This window comes from Apodemus sylvaticus, chromosome X (genome assembly GCF_947179515.1).
Source record: "Apodemus sylvaticus chromosome X, mApoSyl1.1, whole genome shotgun sequence".
In the NCBI taxonomy this organism is placed as follows: Eukaryota; Metazoa; Chordata; class Mammalia; order Rodentia; family Muridae; genus Apodemus; species Apodemus sylvaticus.
Genome location: NC_067495.1, coordinates 19863209 through 19880957, shown reverse-complemented (window position 1 = coordinate 19880957; position 17749 = coordinate 19863209). Strand labels below are relative to the sequence as shown.

Below are 17749 nucleotides of genomic sequence, written 5' to 3'. Positions count from 1 at the left end.
CTCAGCTCCTAAGAGCACTGGTTGCTCTTCCAAAGTACTGGCTAGAGGACCTGGGTTCAAATTCCAGCACCTACCTGGCATATCCCATCTGTTTGTACTTGTGTCTTAGGGGAATTTGATGCCTTATTCTGGCCTCCACATGCACCAGGAATACATGTGGTGCACAGACATGCATGCAAGTAAAACACTCATACAGAGAAAATAATAAATACGAATTTTAAGAACTTTATTGATTGGCATGTGTATGGTGTGTGCCATGGTGGTGTTTGCGTGTGTACTCACGTAGAATTCTGTGAGGGTGGTTCTTACCTTCTTCCACTTTTAAATGGGTTCCAGGGGTTGAACTCAGGCTGTCAGGTTTAAGTGACAAGCACTTTACTTGCTGGGCTTACTCACTGGCCCTGTCACCTGATTCAAGATTTTGATATTTTCTCAAGATACAGGAGAAACAGAATTCTAGGTGTGATGAGAGCAAGGGCAGATGCAGTCAACTTGGATACCCCCACAAAACATGGATGAATAAATTTAGGAAGGTAAGTGGCCATCTTCTTCTGGCAGCCACATAACTCAACCCAGTCTCCTTAGTATATTTACCAATGTCAATACAGACAATAATAGCCTCATGTGCAGTCACAGGATATACAACAGGGAGCAATATCTAGCATGAAGACTATAAAACAGATGCCAGAAAATATGAAATTGCACCTAAGCTTAAGAAAGAAACTTAGAAAAAATGTATGATCCTTTAAAGTGGCAGATGGGCAACCTGACAATTAGTATATAATGAACATAAACTGTTAGGGACATTGAGTGTCCTGAGGCCCTCTTGTCATTCCAGTGTTCCAGAAGCAAAAGCAGCTGGGTCCAGAATTGGATGCCACCTTGATTTTACAAGAAGTTCCAAGGCCAGCATGAGCTACAGAATAAGATCCCATGTCAAAAGAAGATAAAGAGATGGAGGAGGAGAAAGGGGACTATAAAGAGTTTGATGGCTGCACACAAGTAATGATAAATTTATGAAAACACTGAAATCACTGTGTGGTGCTTTGAATGAGAATGGCCCCCATAGACTTGTATATTTGAATACTTGGTCTTGGAGGCGTGGCCTTGTTAGAGGAAGTGTGTCACTAGGGGCAGGCTTGGTGGTTTAGGTTTCAAAACACTCCTGGCATTTCTGGTGTGTTCTCCCTCTCTGTCTTGTGGTTGTAGATCAAGATGTGAACTCTCAGCGCCATTATGGGCTCTAATCCTCTAAAACTGTAAACCAAACTAAATATTTTCTGTCATAAGTTGCTTTGGTCATGGTGTTTTATCACAATAAAAGAAAAGTAACCAAAACAGTTGGGCAGTGGTGGCTTATGCCTTTAATGTCAACACTTGGGAGGTAGAAGGGGGATCTCTGAGTTTGAGGCCAGCCAGCCTGATCTACAGAGCAAGTTTGGACAGCCAAGGTTACACAGAAAAATCCTGTCTCAAAAAAAGAACCCCCACAAACAAAACAAAACAAAAATCCCACTAGCAACAACAAATAATAATAAAAAGAAAACAGGAAAGGAAAAAAAGTAGCCGAGACACTGTCTCTGTTATGGGATGCATCTGGTCTGTTTGAAAAAACTGACTAGAGTTGAGCTTCCTTATCCAAGCTTCACGGTGGCTGAGCCTAAAGGTGTTCTTGGTCCAGTGTTCTCCTGGTGGTCCTTGCTTCCCCCTGCCAGAGCCATCAGGTGCTGAAAGTATCAGGATGGAACTGTTTGGGGGAAAACAGGAATGGCCTCCTGGTACAATACAAACATTAATGGGAAAAAAAAACTTTTCCCCTTTGAAAAAAAAGTAAACTCCTACCAGTGTATATATTTCTAAGGTGGGCTAGTTTAATGGAAATGGAAAACCAGCAAAGTATTAATAGGCATGATGGCTCATATCTGGAATCACAGCACTTGGAGAGATGCAGGCAAGAGAATAGAAGGGAATTCAGTCATCTGTGGCTACACAGATTTTGAGATAATTTCTAAAATTAATGAATAAAAATGTAAAGAGTAGCAAACTTTCATTAACTTCAAATAACTAGTTCCTCCTTTGAGGATGTAGGCGCAGAACACATTTTTAAGAACTTGTGGCAAGGGGATGGAGAGATAGCTCAGCTGGGTTTGGTTCCCAGCATCCACTGTGACTCAGAAGGATCAATGACTCCAGTCCCAGAGGGTCTGATGTCTGCTCTTTTTGGCCTCTTGTCTGGCACACACATGGTGTTCAGACATACACTAAGCAACCCCTCCTCCCAACTTAAGGCACAATTTTATGAACATAAACGGTAGGAACTGGATGGAAGAAAGGCCTCCTAAATTGTCACAAAAGTGCCAACCGGATGGATGCCATTTATTATGCTTGCCTGCTGGTACCACAGAAGGGAATTTGCAAGCCAGTGACAAGGCCCTTAACAGATCAGGTCCAGAGTCCTTTTGCTGCAAGGAATTGTCCAGAGCATTAACCTCGGGGCCAGAGTTTTGGGATGTGTCTGCGAGTAGCTGGTGTGCTAATGATTCTCGGAACAGCTTTTCCAGAGTCTTGGCGCTGGAGCAAAGGTGCAGCCATACGGGAGAGCGGGAACGTCAGGGCTTCACCTGTGCAATTGCGGTTCACTGGCTCAAAGGAGGAGGCGCTGGGTTGATTCCGCTCCCACTTAAGGGGCTGGCCTGCAGCTACTCAGTTCCCGATCGCCTCCAGGTCCCGCCTAGTCCGGTTTGGACACTTCCGCCACCTCACCTGTTGCACCGGGTCTCCCCGGCGGCGCCTAACCCTCCCCGAGTCCTTCGGCGCCTCTAGAGTTGGGCGGGAGGGACCTTGGGACCTCATGCCTGACCAGGTCCAGTTCGGGCAGGTTTCGCTGGCCCCATAGCGCGCGCCTCAACCCCTAGCGGCTGAGCGTACTAGAGAAACCCCTTTGGACCTCTAGAGCAGCCAGTGCGAAAACCCCGTGTGCGCGCCCCCGCCAGTGCCGGCTCCCGGGGGCGCGCCTCCCCTCCCCCTCCCCTGCCCATGCTGAAGACGAGCGCGCCTGCTCCGCCCCCTCCCCGTTCCCCTCCCCGCGCCGTTTTCCGCGCTCCCTCCAGGTCCGGCCCGCGCAGTGCTTTCCAAGTTGCAAAGCAAGTTCAGCGGTGGCCGGCGGCTGTAGTGGCTGGCGGCGGTGGCCCGGACGCCTGGAGACTCCTAGGTGGTGGGCCGGTTCGTGCTTCCCGGAGTGCATGGGCGTGGGCCTTAGCGGCTGGAGGGGCTGAGCGCGGAGGGGCTGAGCGCCCCGCGACATGGAAGGCGCCGAGCCCCGTGCACGGCCCGAGCGCCTGGCCGAAGCTGAGGCGCGAGCGACCGACGGCGTCCGCCTGGTGGAGGTGCAGCTGAGCGGCGGCGCCCCTTGGGGCTTCACCTTAAAGGGCGGCCGCGAGCATGGCGAGCCTCTGGTCATCACCAAGGTAAGGCTACCTCGGGGTCTGCCCCGTGACAGTCCTGAGGTGGTGCGGACCCAGAAGGCTGGTCGGGGTTTCGGGGCGCTGGATGGGACGTCCGGTTAGCGGCCTCGCCTTCTGGGTCGGAGTCACCTGTGGGTACTGGGTTCTGTTCAGCCATAGGTGTATGGTTCCGGCTCCATCCTAGCCGCCCTCGGGCGGCTCCCTACATTGCTGGTGGTTTCAATGGCTCCTGTTCCGGGTCTCCTTCCCCTCCCCCCTCTGGGAAAGGGCCTGGCAGTCCCCTGTGACTCCTGGCCTGTCCAGCGGTGGACCTACACCTGCGAGGCTGCCATAAGATGAAGGGAAAAAATTTCCCAGGATCCAGGGAGTGGGTACAGCTTTCCAAACTTTGGTTGGCTTGTTTAGGGCCCCTGGTTGTCACCCTTTTGATCTGTACCGGTTTTCAGTCTGAAACCCCGTACTAGAAACTGCTGCCAGGCAGCTTCACGATTCTCAGGAGCTCATCAATGTTTGCTGACTTTCGGCTTCCTGTCCTACATCCACCCGCTCTGGATCATCTTGATGAAACTTTTTCAGACTGCCTTTAAAATAGAATTTGAGTTCTAGCCGGGCGGTGGTGGTGCACGCCTGTAATCTCAGCACTCTGGGAGGCAGAGGCAGGTGGATTTCTGAGTTCGAGGCCAGCCTGGTCTATAGAGTGAGCTCCAGGACAGCCAGGGCTATATAGAGAAACCCTGTCTCGAAAAATCCAAATCCAAAAAAACAAAAACAAAAACAAACAAAAAAAGATTTTGAGTTCCGATAGTAAGAAAAGGGACCTTACTTGCAATTAGTGAAGGCGTGTGAGTGTGTGTGTGTGTGTGTAGATTGCTTTAGAATTCGTGTTCTCTTAAAATGCAATCCATCTTGATACTTACCAACTAAACGTGTATAAACCTGTATAAACAAACAACTAGCCAATCTCTCAAGTGTTCTGGTTAAAAAACTAGGGCCCTGTTCTCTAAGCTCAGTTGAGTCTTACCAGTCCTAAGGGCAAAGTCTCCTTTAAAATGCAAATATTCCTGGCTCCTTAGAGGCTTTCGAAGGTGTGAAGGTGACTTACAAATTTCCTTTATCTTCCCACCCTCATTAAAAACGTGAAGAATTAGGTGGCTCCACCGGTCTTGAATTTGAAAAGAGGTATGGTGGTGGTGTTCAAACAGCAAAAGACCTCAAATCCATCAATCACCCCTCACCCTGTTACAAAATTAGCCACTATGTATTCCTTTATATCAAACTGGATTCTTTTTGTTTGATTGTGCCATTCCAGGGAATGAAAACCCCAGGGCATTACACATGCTAGGCAAGTTCTGTACCACTGAGCTACATACCAAGGCCGAATCTGTACCGTTGCCCTTTTTTCTTTTTAGTACTAGGACTGAACTCAGCCTTGCCAGTGCTAGGCAAGTGCTCTCCCACTGGGCTATTTACAGCCCCATTTTTATTTGTACTTTTGAGACAAGGGCTTACTAAGTTTCACTAGCTTGCCTTGAAGTTGGCAGCCTCTCAGCCACCTGAGTGCTAGCATTGCAGGGATATACTACCTCAGAGACTCTCATCTGTGGCTTTAAATATATATATATACTTTTGCTTCATGTGCATTGTGTTTTGCCTGCCTATATTGCCTGTGTGAGGATGTCAGAGTCCCTGGAACTGTTGCGTGCTGCCACATGGGTGAGTGCTAGGAATTGAACCTGGGTCCCCTAGAAGAGCAGCCAACCAATGTTCCTCTGCGCCTTTTAATAAAGGTTTTAGAGGTCATTTCTGATGTGATTAAACATATATCAGGAAAATCTCTCAGTTCTTTCACGGTTTCATAATTGTTGCTGCTGTTGTTTGTTTTTTTCTTTTTCCTCCTGAGACAGTCTTTTGATATATTCTTGATATGGCTTGGAACTCTCAAGCCTCTTACCTCAGCCTTCCAATTACTGGGATTTCAGATATAATGGCTTCATGGTTGGCATATATTTGGTTTTTTTCCCCTTTTTGATTTTTTTTTTTTTTGAGCTTTAGCCCAAGCATGTATTCCAAGCATCTGGTCTTGAGCTTTCTGTGTAGCTCAGAGATAACCTTGAACTCCGAACTACCACATCTGGCATGTACTTTTGAAAAAAAAAAACACAAGATTCCATATATCTTCTTCACACTTGTTTGTATACCAAAGGGAATATGCTATACATCATTGAGTATGAAATTTTAGGATTTTTTTAAAAAGTATTTTTAGATTTATTTATTTTAATTATGCATATTTTTATCCGAATGTATATATGCGTCCTCTGCAACAAGTGTTCTTAAGTACTGAGACATCTCTCTAGGCCCTAGCATTTGGGCTTTCACTGTATAAGAAAGTTGGAGGTTATTTTAATGGAAAGATTTGCTAGAGGGATTTTGTCCTCCTTTGTGTCAGACAGTCCTGGTTTTACAAAACTCTACATGTTTGATGGTCTCCTGGCTCGCTCTCAGCTTTTTAGAAATGGAAGTAGGTGCTGGTAAAAGTCAGCTATGCTAAGCTGTACTACTGAGCTATAGTCTCACCTATGCATAAATTTTCACGTTTCATTATAACTGAAAAAATTGTAAGCTCGTTGCTTAGGATGGACAGGACTCAGAACAACTTGGGGTTTTTGTACTTCTGTGCACACATAGACATTCATGTGCTGTCACTCCTGTGTTTGTGCACATGCATTTTCTTTTACCACAGGCTCTATTGTATAGAACTAACAGTGTGTCATATACTTGTCGATTCTTTAGTATTAAGAATATTAGTGGATAGGCCCAGCTAGATGACTTAGCTCCTAAAGGCACTGCCACTAAGCCTGATGACCCGAGTTTAACTTCTGAAACCCACAAGAACACCATGGTACACATACAGTAAAAGTAAAAACAAAGCAATTATCAGTGGTGCTTGCTTACAGCATGGACTCTGGTAATTGTTTGCCATATTATTGAAAAATGATGAAGGGCTCAGTAGAGAGATAGCTCAGTGGTTAAGAACATGGGTGGTTTTTCCAGAGGATCCATATGCCATTTCAAGCACTCCTGTGGTAGCTTACAACTTCTGTAACCCCAGTCCTAGGGAACCTGACACTTTCTACTGGCTCCACAGGCAGTGTCTGCACGTGTTATGCAGACATACATTCAGACAAACATTCATACATGTGAAATAAAATCTCAGAAAAAAAACATGTTTTACAGCCAATTAGTGGAAAATTGTTCTTCACCTGCAATTTACTTTAATCTAAATTTTTACTTTTCTAGTAGCTACTGAAATGTTATTGAAGCTTATTAAATATGTTTTTCTGATAGTTCTTTTTCCATTTAAAAAAATCTATGTGATAGTAATATGTTGGATCCTTGGTATACCACAAGGGCTTTCTGTTTAATTTTCTGTTAATTAGAACTATATTTTTATATTTACATTATATTTCTATTATAATTTTAATTCTGTTTATTAATAATTTTCTGTTTAGCTGATACTGACTTGGGAGTAGATTGATCTAATTTAAGAGGACACTTTCTTTTGATAATAATATGACTATCATTTGAAGATCTTTTATGAGCACATATCTTAGAACTGGGAGGGGCTGGAGATGTGTGTGTGTGTGTGTGTGTGTGTGTGTGTGTGTGTAGCTAGTTGGAGTGCATCTTGCCTAGCCTACACAAGATGCTGAGTATGACCTTCAGCATCACAGGACAAAACAAAACCAGAAGAGATGGTAAAGAAAAAAAATCAGGCTGATTTAGTCCTGTTTTTTAACTGAAGAAGTCATATTGGCCCATTTTGTGGATTAACAGCTATGATCAAGTGAGGGTAAAATGGTGGACTCTGAGGCCACAGACATGGCAGGACCTTGAAAGTCAGACTCTGGTTGTGAATATCTGTCTTGCTTCCTGGCCAGCAGATGCTATCTGCTTGTGACCGAACTCCCTTGCTGTCTTATTTATATTGAGTAACTCGATGTCATCTGTAGGGTGGCAGTTTTTCCATCTTGGCATCATTAATATTCTGTTGTGGGGTCTCTTCTGTGCTCTGTTGTCCCATTTAGCTGCTTCTTTGGCTTCTACCTATTGAAGGACATTGGCACATGTCTCCAGGTATGACAGTCTGCATGTTTCCAGACACTGCCTCCTGGTGTGTCGCCTTTTCTTTTAAAGACTTTGGACTTTTATTTTTTTAAAATAGTGGCCTTTTGGTGATGTGTTTGAAGGTTCTTGGCATTTCCAGTGTTTTCATGTAGGTCTGTTTTTCTTTTTGAGATGAGCTCTTGGCTTTGAGAAAAGGCTTTATTTACACAGTAAAATGCAAACAAGTACTTGCTTCATCTGCATTTTTGTAGTTGGAAAAAGGAAATAGAGAGCGGGGACTCCCCAGAACTGTGTGCTTTATGGGCAATCAAAGTAGATGCTGGAGAAGGTCTGATTTTTCTCAGGATCAGTTTTGAAGTTAAACGACATTAACTTTCCCCAAAAAGTAGTAGTGTTTGTAGAATTTTAGATGCAGACCTGAAACTCTACAAGACCTCTGCTGAAGGGTAGCATTAGGAGTCATAACTTCTTAGTATATTTATAACATTGCAGCTTGAAATTTTGCTACCATTAGCAAATAAACGTGTGTGTGTCTTCCACCAAAAAAAAAAAAAAAAAAAGAAAGCACATTAAACTTCATTTCTTCATTCTGATATTGCAGGAAAAACAGAAACAACCTGCAGTTTCTAAGAGGTGTCATGACTTGGTAATATTCTTTGAGAGTATTCATGTGTTCAGAAATTCCCAGGGCACCGGAATATTACACAGTTAATTTTCTATTTAGCTGATGAGAATTTGCAAGTAGATGAGCCAGAGGGTTGTTGTTGTTCCCCCTGCCCCTACCCGCTTCCTTTTTTCCTATATTATGGAAACGGGGCTTTGCAAATGCTCTACCACTGAGTGACATTCCTAGCAAATCTTGCTGGTGTTACTTGTTCCTTTCTCTATCAATTTAGCCACTGAGAATTTGAGTGGGGGAGGAGACCATGCTCATTTCTATGATGTCACCCACTGGAGAGTTGCATCTGCCAGCTGGGTTTCAGGAGGCCCCCTGCAACCTCAGGAATGTTTATCAAGGAAGAAGGAATGAAGCCCTGGCCCTGGCTATTCATCATTTATTAAAGCCCCCTTCCCCCCTTAAGAATGCCAGAAATTGCTAAGAACACATTCATCAGGACCTGGGCTAGCTTGGCCTTCCTGGCAAGCTCCTTTGAAAACCTAGTTTTCAAATTGTCTTTAGGAAATACAACTCTCTTGATGTGTGTATTTGTGTATGTGCACTACAGTGGTGTAGGATACATGGAAGTGTTTTATAGACAAGGACAAGCAATTGGTGATGGGTACATGTGTGAGACCTATTGTGTAACCTTAGTGATTGAAAATACCTTAATGATTGAAAAAGGAGTTTAGAGGCTGTGTAGAGTTAGGTCATGGTGGCCTGAGATCAGAGATGTTAGAACAGTAGCCCAATGGTTTGTTCCTTGTACCCTTTTGTTTGTGTTTTTTAAGTTTTATTTTTATTTTATTTACATAAGTGGTTTACCTGCATGTAAGTGCACAGTGTCCACAGAGGCCAGAAAATAGGTTGGATGGAGAAGTACAGAAGGTTGTGAGCTGCTGTGTGTGTTGCTAACTGTGTGGGTACCGGGAACTGAACCTGAATTCTCTGCAAGAGCAGCTAGTGCTTATAATCACTGAGTAATCTTTCCAGACCTTGTTTATTCTTTAGACAGAATCTCCATAGAGCCAAGGTGGGCCTCAAACTTGGTATACAGAGAAGGATGTCTTAAACTTCTTGTACTCCTGACTCCAACTAGGTCTTTTACAGTTCTATGCCTCCAGAGCTATGGGGTATGATGCTAGGGATTTTTAGAGACAGTGAGGTAGTTTACCATATAAGTTCTATCCCTATCCCCTGTATTTGATTTTGAGACAGGACCTCACCAAACTGGCCTGGAAATCTGTGTCAGATTACTTGAGTCATTGAGTCCTGAGATTATAAGTGTGCGCTACTATGTTTAAAGGATTTTTGTCTTTGTTTTTTGTTTTGGTGGTGCCTGTGGTGGTGGTGAGTTTGCTGGGACTTGATCCAGAGCTTTCTAAAGGCATGAAGTTCTAGTTGAAATTTTGAAAGTGGGAATCATTGAATTTAGCAGTGGAAAGATAAATGTGAACTTCTGTCTGGATCTTGGTTCACTTCTATGTGCCATACAGTTTACAGCAGGCCAAACTACTACTTTGTTAGTGTCTGAGAGAGCTTGGGTCTCCTTCCCACCTCCCACCTCCTCACACTAGGGTGCTAAGGTCATATAAGTCCTCAGAATTGTAAAACCCTGTCTCTATGCAATGGTAGTCACAGCAGGATTTGGATTTATTAGGACGAGTGTAACTCTAAAGATATATTTGTAGTGAAAATTCAAAGTCTGGTTAAAAAACACTAGGTAAGTTTTCTTTCCTGTGCTGAAAGGCCTTTTCACTTGGGAGACTTGCCTTGCCAACTGGCTTTCAAATATATCTTTATTACCTCTTCCAGCTTGCAAATTAACTTGGCCTTGTGGAATTCTAATCCTTGTTTCTTCAGAGATGTTTTAGGCACAGGGGGTGGGGAGCCAGGCACAGTGCCTAAAGATGTACTCCAAGGTCTTATAGCTGGAGGCTTTCAGGTTCAAGTCATGGAGGATTCTCCCTATGGGAGGCACTAGAGTATGTGACTCACATCTATAAATCCAGAGGTTTCCACCATTACAAAAAACTATAAACCTGAGCTATGCCCCACACTTCTGTGTTGTGCTGAATTCGGTCTTCCTGGCTGAGGTAGGAGTATTGCTTAACATGTCCTAACATTTATCTCTTGGGAAAATAATAAAGGTAGAAAGCTAGTTTGCCTAAGAGCTACATGTCGAATAATAAATAGTAGTTTGCACTTGGACATAATGAGATGGGTTTGCTTTAGCACTTGTATATTACTTCGGAGGACTTTTTAAAATGCATTTTGGAATTATCTCCTTGCAGAAGTTGTTTTGTGTCAGCATGCAAATAGGCTTGGATTTATGGCCCAACTCTTAGAAGCGATGGAGGAAAAGTCCTGGGGTCTGTGGAACTTTTCTTTGCATGCCAGGCAAGGAGGAAACATTCAGCAAGATAATTTCAGGGTATAAAGGCTGAATGGACTTTTTATTCAGGCTGTCTTTTATTTTCAGACACTAGAAAGGTGTGGGGCCAAGGCCTTATAGGAGAAATTGTACAGGATCTGGAAGGTTAGGCTCTTTCGATATATGTATGCTGAGAATTTTAACCTACAGGAGGATTCTGAAAGAATTCTAGTAGGACTTTAAAACATACAGCTGGACCAGGAGTGAGGGTAATTGCTGGTGCTTGAAGATATGACTCAGCATTCTTTTTATACTAAAAAATATTTTTCATATAGTATATTTTGATATATTTTTCCCTCCCCTATCTCCAACTCCTCCCAGTTCCTTCCCACCCCTCTACCTTTATGTTTTCTCTTAAACAAGCAAAAACAAAACATAAAACCAGACATACAAACCAAAAACCACAAAACCAGAAATCAAAATAAACAAGCAAAATACTAATAAGACAAAAAAAATGTCTAAACAAAGCAAAATGAGTTTGTTTTGTGTTGGCCAACCACTCCTGGATTTGAGACCTTCCCTGACATGTGGTTAATATATCCACTGAGAAAACTGATTTTCTTTTCTTTTCTTTTCTTTTCTTTTCTTTTCTTTTCTTTTCTTTTCTTTTCTTTCCTTTCCTTTCCTTTCCTTTCCTTTCCTTTCCTTTCCTTTCTTTTCCTTTCCTTTCCTTTCTTTTTCTTTTTCTTTTTCTTTTTCTTTTCTTTTTTTTTTTTTTTTTTGCCACTGGTATCAAATGTAGATAGCTTTTTGGTTAGGGGTGGAAGATTTTGTCCATTTACCACTCAGGGTCTCAGTGCTGGATGGGACTTGTGCAGGCCTTGTGTGCCTTGCCACAGGTTCTGTAAGTTCATATGTGCATTGTTAGGCCCAAAAGAAACCCAGAAATGGCTAACTGTGGTGCCTATTAACTGAGACCCTGGGTCTGATCTCTAGCACCTAAGCTGGTGCAAAAGTATGTGGCCCAGGTTGTTCCTTGCCTCTTAAGTGCTGGGAGAGGGAGAGGGAAAAATATATCCATTCCAGCTTTGTTTTTGTTTATGGAAATGGCTCTTTGGTATTAAAGTTTAAATAATCAAATGGCTCTTATGTACTCTGAATTACCAGGTGCTTTTTGTCTGTATAGATACACCATGATCACCAGTGAGGTACAGTACCAACTATTGAAACTCTTTCATTTATTTCTTTTAGCACATGGATTCTTATCCTTAAACAGTCCATTTATAATTTTTATAGCTGTTACTCTGGTTTTTATTACTTTTTCTTTGTACTATAAACTAGGATTTAGTCTTGCCTCTGTAAAAACTCCTCTGTTAATCTTTCCTCTCCCAACTCCCCAGGCGTATTTCTTGTCTTTCCTACCATGCCCAGTGGATCCTATACCATAATTTTGGCTACAAAATTTTTTCAAAATACTTGGACATTATTGATATTTGGGACCAAATGATTCTTTATCATGAGGTCATTTGTACAAGGTAGGATGCTCAGCACAACCCCTAGCCTCTTAGCTAATGGCTCCTCAGTGACAACTAGTGACAGCCAAACAACCCCAGATGGTGGTAGATGTTTTCTGTGTGCTGGTTAGTTTTTGGTCAGCTTGACACAACCTAACATCATCTGGGAAGAGGTAATCCCTTTGTGAAAATGCTTCTATCCCCTGAATGACATGGAGGCAAGCCTGTGGTGCATTATTCTGATTGGTTATTTGTGGGGGAGGGCCTAGCCCAGTGTAGGCAGTGTCACACCAGGGCAGGTAATCCCAGGGTTTGTGTGAGAAAGTGGGCTGAGCCAGCTGTGGAGAGCTAGCCAGTAGGCAGCACTCCTCCATAGCCTCTACCTTAATTCATACTACCTCCAGGTTCCTTCTCTTCATACAGCACTAATACCTGTAAGATAAAATAAACCCTTCCTCCCCAAGTTTATTTTGCTCATTTTATTTATCATAGCAACAGAACCAAAACTAGAACACTCTGAGGATTAGGTTAACAATTTTCAGTGCTTATATTTTATGTTTTTTTCTTTGTGGTGGTAGAGATAGAACCCAGAGCCTCATATATTCTAGGTTAATATCTCTCCCACTGAGATATATCCTCAATTGCCAAGATTTTTAAAGCTTGCTTTCTATATTTACTTTTAGTATTTTGTGGTATTGAGGATGAACTTAGTACTGTGTTTAGTCTACACAAGTGTTTCCCCACTGAGTTACACCCTATTCCAATGATTTGGATGGCAAATGATGTCACTACTAGGCCCACAGGAGGAGAGTACAGGCATATTGTGATTATTTTTCCTATATAAGATTGCACTTGGGAGACGGAGACAAGTGGATCTCTGAGGTTGAGGTCAGACTAGTCTACAGAGGGAGTTCCAGTTCAGACACAGCTGTTAGACAGAGACACTCTATCCCAGAGAGAGAGAGAGAGAGAGAGAGAGAGAGAGAGAGAGAGAGAGAGAGAAAGAGAAAGAGAAAGATTGAGATTATTTCATTGCTTAATTTCTTCTGCAATTATTATTTATTGTAAATCCCCAGTGATGATACACATCTCTTCATATTTTTTATACACACCAATGTAGCTTTTCTTCACTTTGCAATATTAGGGGTTATCTTGCCACTCTGATGGTGGTCACCATTCTCCATTTTCTGTAGTGCATAATATTACAGAAATGAGGTCAGACATTTCTGGTACATGTTTTGTTAGACTTTCTCTATTTTTCTCTTGTATTTTTCATTTACTTGTAGTTTTGATCTTGGGAGATTTTGTTTAACCGTATCTTCCAATCCTTCCATTGAGCTTCAAATATGTGGCTTCATGTTTTTTTTTTTTTTTTTCAAATTCCAAATTTCATTTCAGGTTTTTTTTTTTTTTTTTTTTTTTTTTTTTTTTTTTTTTTTTTTTTTTTTTTACAGCATACAGATTTTATCTTTTTGACTAATTCTTTCGTCTAATAATACTGAGCTGGTTTTCAAAACTATTCATTTTCCATAAGGATTTTGTTTCTAGAGTTGGCTTTTATTATTTGTTTGGCCTTCTTTCTTCTCTGACAGAAGTTTCTGGTGTTCTTTGGACATCTCCTTGCATTAAAGAACAAATTGCCTTAAATTACATATGCTGTGCATATGCTTGAGCAACCCAGTGAGACTTTTTCTGGGAAATACTGGAAGTCTAAACCTCAGGTTGTTTCTTTTGAGATTGGTCATATCCTTATATATAGTAACTTTTGCACATATTTTTGTGTAGAGTGGACTGCATGGTGGAAGGGCTAACAATAGAAGAGATTCTTCCCTTGTTCAGCTGACTGAACAAGACAGAAGAGTAGTTGTGTTCCATATTCTGGCCTTAGTAGTTCCAGCCTGAGGGAGGCCATCCACTAGTAATAAGTTGTCAATGCCTGCTTGTGTTCAGAGCTAGTTCTTTTACTTGGCCCTTAGCCTTTTTAGCCCTCTATCCTCCAGTTTGTTAAACTTAAGAATCATTTCTGTTTTATTGTATTACTGTGGGGGATTAAACGAATCAGCATGTAAAACTAGTTCTAATCAACTTGAATTCATTCTCTACTTCCTCTCCTCTACTCAATCCTGATTCATTATAAAACCTAGAATTTTTTTTTCAATAAACTGTTTATGTATACTTCTGTCTTAGTTAGGGTTTCCGTTGCTGTGAAGGCAATTCTTATAAAGGACAAAGATTGACTGGGGCTGGTTTATAGGTTCTTTTTGAGGTTCAGTTCATTATCATCATGGCAGGAAGCATCACAGCCTCCACACAGGCATGGTTGCTGGAGGAGCAGAGAGTTCTATATCTTCATCCAATGAAAGCCAGGAACAGACTGTCTTCAGACAGATAGAGGAGGGCCTCAAACCCAACCCCAGTGACATACTTCCTTCACCAAGGCTACACCTCCTAATAGTGCCACTCCCTATTAGTGCCAAGCATATTTAAATCACCACGGTATCAAAGTACTTTTTTTTTACTATAGACAGAATTTGAGCTGGATTTTGCATGGTAATCCCAGCATTTGGGAGGCAGAGGCAGGCGGATTTCTGAGTTTGAGGCCAGCCTGGTCTACAGAGTGAGTTCCAGGACAGCCAGTCAGGGCTACCCAGAGAAACCCTGTCTTGAAAAACCAAAAAAAAAAAAAAAAAAAAAAAAAAAAGAGAGAGAGAAAGAAAGAAAGAAAGAAAAAGAAATTAATTTAATATGTACCAAGGTGATTTTGTTAATACTTATTAGTATGGGGTTCATAGATAAATGCATTTAAGTTAAAGATACATCTAATTTGGGGATGTTCTTCACTGGTAGAGGGCTTATATAGTGTGGGCAAGGCCCTGAGTTTGATCCAAAGCTGCAAATTATAGATACATAAATAAATAAAAGTAAAAACTCCTATAGTCCTTTCTTTAATTCTTCCATTGGGGACCCTGTGCTCAGTCCAATGGTTGACTGTGAACATCTGCCTCTGTATTTCTGAAGGGGTTTGCAACCTCATAGGAAGAACAATATCAACCAACCAGACCCCTCCCACCCCCGAGCTCCCAGGGACTAGGCCGTCAACCAAGGGGTAAACATGGCTCTAGCTACATATGTAGCAGAGGACAGCCTTGTCAGTCATCAATAGGAGGAGAGGTCCCTGGTCCTATGAAGGCTCGATAGATGTCCTAGTGAAGGGGTATGTAGGACAGGGAGGTGGGAGTTGGGTGGGTGGAGGAACACCCTCATAGAAGCAGGGGGAGGGAGGATTAGATAGGGGATATCCAGGAGGGGGAGAAACCAGGAAAGGGGATAATATTTGAAATGTAAATAAAGAATATATCCAAGAAAAAAGAAAAAAGTAAAAGCTACATCTAATATTAGCTTTAGTCTGTTGTTTGCATTTTATGTAGCCCTAGAAATAATTCTTTTCTTCTATCCCTCAAAACTTAATTTTTAAAGTAATACTTATTATAATACAAATGAACAGCAATGCATTTTGCTAATTTTATAGTAATATAAATGTTCTTTCAGATCAAAAGGAGTTGTCAAAGGTGATTTTTTTTTTAAGGTGAATGAAACTAGTGGGAAAGACATCGGGCTACATTTTATCTCATTTCTTTGATTTGTAATAGAAAATCATTCAAGGAGTTGGATTCACAGGTATGGTGTGGGTGTGCTTTGTGGAAAACTCCATGTAGCTGCTTCCCATGCAGCTAGGTATGGTTGTGTGACCATCCTTCTCAGTGAAGTGCAAACAGAAGAAATGTCTACCGTTTTATACTTGCCCCCCCCCTCAGAAAGTCCCCCTCTGCCTGGTTGGGATAAAGATAAAGTTTCAGAGTAGGCCTTTATCAACATAGGTCCTTGAATGACTAATAAGGTTGTTTCCCAGGATATGGTGGTCATTCACATAGTACTTCTATATGAACAGCATGATCATTCACCTTATACATGAAACTACTACAACTGTACATTCACCTACTACATGAAACAAATGTGCATTGTGTTTTGGTTCCTGGATTGCTTATTAAGTCAGACTGTTCTAACAAATGAAATCCTGGCACTAATCAAAAGTTTTTCTTTTAACAAATATGCTCAAGGGACAGAATATATGCTTGATACCTGTGTAGAAGGACATATTTTACTTTGTTGGAACAATCACAGTGGTTGTCCAGTTAGCACACAGCTTATTCCTTACATAATTATTATGTAATGTGAGACTTCCACACCTGTGGCTTCTTCAACTCTAGCCTTTCCTTTTAGTCAGTAATTTAAATTTCACCTAGTCTTGCTTTTCCTCCAGGTCTGTAGATGCTTACTTGGAAATTCTGTAGAGGAAGAGCAGAAAGCTGGGCGAATGCTTAGGGTAGATAATTAGCCCTCAGGTAGGACTGGGTGATGTAATGATGTTGGAGTTTGTACCTTTGACCTGGCACTGCTGTCCTTTTCTTAACCACATGGCTTTAAGTGCAGAACATGTTTCAGGGAAAGCTACTTGTTAAGTGGTCATTATTGGAGCTGCCTTCATCAGATTAGCTAATTATAATCCTGAGTTGCAGACTTTTTCTTCCCTTGAGGAATAATAGCAGCACATAGACACATATGAGTTGGATCAGCAGTGTGAAAGTAGATAAAGATGAGGGCCCCAGATATCCAGGGAAGATGTGAGGAAATGCTATGTAAGTAGCAGAAAGTCCTTCCTGCATTTGTGAAGTAGGTAAAGGTCATTCTTAGTCTACAGATCCAGATTCTGTATGTGATGAAATTTTATCTGTATGTTAATTGTGCATATGTTTGTAAATTTGCAAACAACCTGATATTTATCAGTGTTAGTCTTACATATGCTTGTAAAGTTGTGTGCATGGTGGCATGGTGGTATTTTAATATTGCCTGGGGATATAGTTCATTGATAGGGCACTTGATTCTTATGAGCAAAGTGTTGGGTTTGATCCATAACCAGCAAACATAGACACAGAAAATACATTGATTAGTAGCTTAAACATAATATGATCCTTGTGGAAGTATAGCTATATTTATTTTTTTCTCTACTCAGGAATTCTGTGCTAAAAACAGTGTAAGACTTAATGATTAAATGCTTGAAGAAAATTATCTTAAGAATCACATTGTCAAACTGGGTGTGGTGGCACAGAAATCATAACTCTTAGCACTTAGAAAGTGGAGGCAGGAGGATCAGGAATTCAAGGTTAACTTCTGCTATTATATAATTAGTTTCAGGCTACATAAAGGCATAGCTCAAAAAGGAAAACAAACACACAAAAAAGAATTATACTGCCAAATCTTTGGAATCAGAAGACAGATCAAAAGAAGTTTAACTTGTTCACTTTGAAATGTGAAGGAATGACTTTTGGGGCTAGAGAGATGGCTCAGTTTTTTCAGAGCACTGAGTTTGGTTCTGAGCCAAATGGGAATCATTTATCTTTTCTAGTCTCCTGGATTTCTAATCTTGACTATAGGTTTATTACTAAATCTATTAATCATCTTTGAGAATTCTCTCTCATTAAACTTCTATAACCAGTTGATCATAAATATGTAGTTTTCACATAATCTTCCTGGTGAGTTGTTAAATATTATTCAT

At 41.5% G+C, this 17749-nt stretch overlaps 1 protein-coding gene across 1 annotated transcript in view; it reads left to right on the top strand.

The window, feature by feature from the left end:
* The first annotated feature begins 3105 nt into the window (after positions 1–3105).
* Shroom2 (shroom family member 2) overlaps positions 3106–17749 on the top strand; it is a 142007-nt gene continuing 127363 nt past the window's right edge. Inside the window, exon 1 of the mRNA XM_052171428.1 lies at positions 3106–3467. Within this exon, the coding sequence (XP_052027388.1) occupies positions 3303–3467 (165 nt within the window). The 5' untranslated portion in view covers positions 3106–3302. The remainder of the gene's footprint in view (positions 3468–17749) is intronic.